Source organism: Parasteatoda tepidariorum, chromosome 5, assembly GCF_043381705.1.
Source record: "Parasteatoda tepidariorum isolate YZ-2023 chromosome 5, CAS_Ptep_4.0, whole genome shotgun sequence".
Taxonomy (NCBI): Eukaryota; Metazoa; Arthropoda; class Arachnida; order Araneae; family Theridiidae; genus Parasteatoda; species Parasteatoda tepidariorum.
The window spans coordinates 79,805,982-79,810,505 of record NC_092208.1 but is presented as its reverse complement, the minus strand read 5'-3'; the positions used below and the strand labels follow the sequence as shown (position 1 = coordinate 79,810,505).

Sequence of the window (4,524 nt, the reverse complement as noted above, 5' to 3'; positions counted from 1 at the left end):
CTTACTGGTCTTAAACAAGAAGCGTTAAACGTAATTATGAACATCTACTTAAATGGAAAACCTCTTTCAGATTTCTGTGCAGAAGCCTCTGTAAATCATTAGCTTGATTGTAGAACTGGCAAACGTTATATTTGATTCATTGAAAAAACGCAGTACCCTCGGATAAATTGACATTCCAGATAACTTGACCTTTGTCATTTAAATTATTTCATAAAAGAAATACTACGTTATTATTATTAACCTAGTATTTCGTTTATTACTGCATAATGTAGTCCAAGTAACTACTAATTCATTGTGAAATTTATATAAATGTTTGTAATAAATAAGAGAAAATTATACTTTTATTTATTTAGAAGCTACGGGTTAGTTTCAAAGGAGGACGGGTACATTGTTAGGCAAGCCGTCCTCGGGGACGGTTAAAATTTCTGAGTTTTTTCGAGCCCTGCCCTAAGAACTATCAACCTCCATTAACGACTATTTTACTGTGGAACAGAGAGATGTTTTGCTGAATGAGTTTTCATATTTTGTAAAAATTACAAAACAGCGCTGTATAATTTTCTTTACGTTCAGAAGAGTTTTTAAATTTCTTATTTTATTGGAAATGATACTTCATTGTAGAAAAAAAAAACTCTAGTGTAAGCAAACAAATCTATAAATGATGCGTTTTCAGAATTGTTTGTGATTTTCAGTTTGAAAATTATATTGACAAATAAAACAAGCATATAAAGACAATTTTCTGACATCAAATTTTACATCAACGTTAAGGAAAATTTGATGATTAATATTTTTAAACAATGGAAGACATGCGGTTCTTAAATTTAGCGAGCTATTGTTAAAATTCCAGAAATATTTATTTCTTTAAAGTCCAGATGTAGGAAATGCTAATGTAATTTTTTTTATACTTTAAATTTTTCTTAAAACAAGTTATTACTTACATTTTCTTTAATAACAGTTTAAAAATTCTTACCACAATAATAAAAACTTTAGTTATGATTCCAGAAAAACATTTAAAATGTTTCTTTCCAAATACTCCAGATGCATCTGAAAAAGGCACTTTGGAGAAATATATCCATAATTCTATTTTTGTAAATGCACATTAGCTATGATTTATTTACTTTTTATTCGTCTGCTATCAACTTTAACTTTTCTAGATGAAAATAAAACGATTCAATTTTTTCATTACTTATCGTCTGCCATTATATAAGCATTAAATGTTTCGACAATTGAATTTCTACGCATATTGAAGAAAGTATGCTAATAAGCGAATTCGAGAACTGCCTTCAGAATAATGGAACTCGTTAACTTGAGAAGGGAGGGAAAGAAAATTCGAAATCGCTTTCTGAGAGAGACAAAAGAAGAGACAGCGTTCCTCCTCGTCTCATCAAGCGGAGTGCGTTCTTCTTTAGTGACTTTTATAGAGAATTCCATGTCTTAAAACTTTCGGGTGGTTGCTTCTGTTCGAAATGAATGCATAAACAACTCCCCCAAATGCAATTGTTTATTTAAATCTTAAGTGCGGAAACAAGTTATCTCACAACAATAGTTCTTTTCATAACTGATCTGCTTCCAAAATGGCGCCACGTGATGAAAGGGTTGCCATCATCAACGAACAACATTTTAAATGAATTGTAGTAAAGGCTTTGACTATACCATGCTTAGTTAAGTAAGCTTAGAAACTGATAAGTGATATATTCATTGCGCTCTCCTTTTTATTTTTTTAAATAAATGTTTGAAATAGTCGCCTCTACTGTTGTATAATGTTTGGATATTATTTAAGATTCTTATTCTCGATCTCCTTTAACAAAGGAGTTCTTGACATGAAGAAGTTTATAACTAAGAATGACGTTAAGACCTTTTAACATATTAAATGGGGGGAAAACAGTTATACATTTCGTGATATTTAGTTGTTAAGAATTTTTTTCTTGGATTATATTAATTAAGTCAAAAAATACACCAGAACATGCTAACTGTGTAGAATTAACATAGTTTCTATCCTGAAATGTAGCTTTGTTTTAATAATAACTTGTGCAAATTTTACTTGCTAATGAAACTCGGCACAAAAAATTACATAATTGATTCTACTTCAAATAAGCTTACAAAGAAAAGGATGATATAATAATGCATTAATAACTTTAAAAGCTTCCTGCATCGATTTTTTTATTGCTTTTCGCATTATTATTCTGTTTATTTCTGAAGGTAGCTTTGAAAAAAAATATTTTAGTTATTATTATTTTCTATTATTATAAAAAAATTTTTATACAAATATTTATAGGAAAAACAATTATGTGCTTCAAATTAATTCCAGTTGTAAATTAAGTTCTAAATAGTTTTTTAAAATTTCTAAGCGAGATGAAAACATTTTACACACACTTTGTTTTTGTTCTCGTCAGAGTAATTTGTGAACGCATTTTTGAAGGTTATTTAGTCGGACTTACTCTTACGTAAACTACCATAGAGTTTACATAGAATTTTTCATAGAACATAGAGCCATTTAGTTTTAGATAAACTTAAAATAAAATTGGTTTAAACATAAAGACTTGTTACTATTTTCGCAAAATTAAGTTTCAACTTGTGACAAAATCTAAAATTTGGACGGAAATGGTCAAATATATAATTTTAGATGCTATTCAGTATGACAAAAAAAAATTATTAACATTTAGAGCCCCAAACTTTAGACCGGTTTTAGTAATTTATTTAATATATTCTTATTGGAAAAAAATATTTTAAAAAATTAGCTATTTCATTTTTATTGGCATTTTACTTTAATAATTTCCCTAAAGTAAACTAAATAGTAAATAATGCAAATCTATTACAGGTTTCAGAAATCATTTCAGGTTTAAATTTAAAAAAAGTCCTAACTTACAGAACCACTTTGACCTTTCCTCGCAACTATAGAGTAAGCCTTTTTGGAACCGCTGAGTTAGACTATAATATCATTCAAACTTGCAACATTCATAAAGTAGTAAGTTGAACCACATTGGAATGTGATAGTCTATAATATCATTCAAACTTGCAACATTCATTAAGTATTGAGTTGAACCACATTGGAACGTGATAAACTATATTATCATTCAAACTTGCAACATTCATAAAGTATTAAGTTGAACCACATAGTAACGTGATAGACTATAATATCATTCAAACTTGTAACATTCATAAAGTGTTAAGTTGAACCACATTGAAAGGTGTTACCCTATAATATCATTCCAGCTTGCAACATTCATAAAGTGTCAAGTTGAACCTCATTGGAACGTGATAGACTATAATATCATTCAAACTTGCAACATTCATAAAGTGTCAAGTTGAACCACATTGGAACGTGATCGACTATAATATCATTCAAACTTGCAACATTCATAAAGTATTAAGTTGAACCACATTGGAATGTGATAGACCAGTGGTTCCCAACCTGGGGGTGATCGCCCCAAAGGGGGCGGTAGAGCTCCTCATGGGGGCGATAATCCTTAGGGGGGCGATCGGGGAGCGATGAGTTTTCAAAAGATAAAAATTGCTAATAATATTAATGACAAAAGCTATTTGAGATCGAAATTGAAAACATATATGAAGCTTATGGTTCTGGTGTAGATAAAGAATTACGATAGTTAAAAATTAAAAACATGCAAGTTCAGGATCGTTTTCGTCATACGTTTTGGTATCGCTGGCTGAAATTTGACCTTCAAGAATTTTCTTTTGTTGAAAGTCATAGTCTTTTACATACCTTCTTCTCATCAAATGTTCCTCTCTCTTCTCATTCCCATCCCTCCGATTTTAAAAGGCATGTAATAGGAGAAACGGATTGATAGACGAAACATTTATATAACTCTAAACCTCACACAATTGGTAAACTCTTATTTTGCCTGCTACTAAAAAATTGTTGAAATCATGTTGGGTGAGGGATCAAGCAATAAGATAAAACCTCTGAGCAATGATGCTGTTTCCAGGCTTATTGATGAGATGGCCGCAGACGTTGAATCAAAACTCATCAAATTTATGAGAGAATGTAAATTTGCGTTGCAGATTGATGACTCAACTGTGATAGATAACAAAGCTATTGTATTAGCTTACGTGAGATTCATAAATGAGAGTAAGGAGATTGGATGAACGAGGAAATGTTGTTTACAAGAACTTTGATCACTGATACAAAATGGTCGTAGATTTTTAAATTGATCAAAGACTATTTTGTGGAAAAAGAAATTCCCCTTACAAATGTAAGTGCTTGGGCAACAGATGGTGCTCCTGCCATGTCTGGTCGCTATACTGGGCTTCTAGCGCACCTTAAAAAAAAGTACCGGAGGTCATCACCATTCATTGTGTCATTCATCGTCAACATTTGGCTGCAAAAAAGTTGAGTGGTGCCCTGCATGACACTTTACAATTCGTTATTTCTGGCATCAATAAAATCAAAGCTAATTCTCTCAATGACCGTTTGTTCCGAGAACTTTGCCGTGAAAATGATGAAGATTTCGAAAGCTTGCTCCTACATGCATATGTGAGATGGCTTTCAAAAGGAAACTGTTTGTGTCG

At 31.2% G+C, this 4,524-nt stretch overlaps 1 protein-coding gene across 1 annotated transcript in view; it reads left to right on the top strand.

Moving 5' to 3' along the window:
• The first annotated feature begins 3,882 nt into the window (after nt 1–3,882).
• The window catches only part of LOC110282493 (protein FAM200C-like), a 2,507-nt gene continuing 1,865 nt past the window's right edge, over nt 3,883–4,524 (top strand). The window contains exon 1 of the mRNA XM_043042471.1: nt 3,883–4,084. Within this exon, the coding sequence (XP_042898405.1) occupies nt 3,883–4,084 (202 nt within the window). The remainder of the gene's footprint in view (nt 4,085–4,524) is intronic.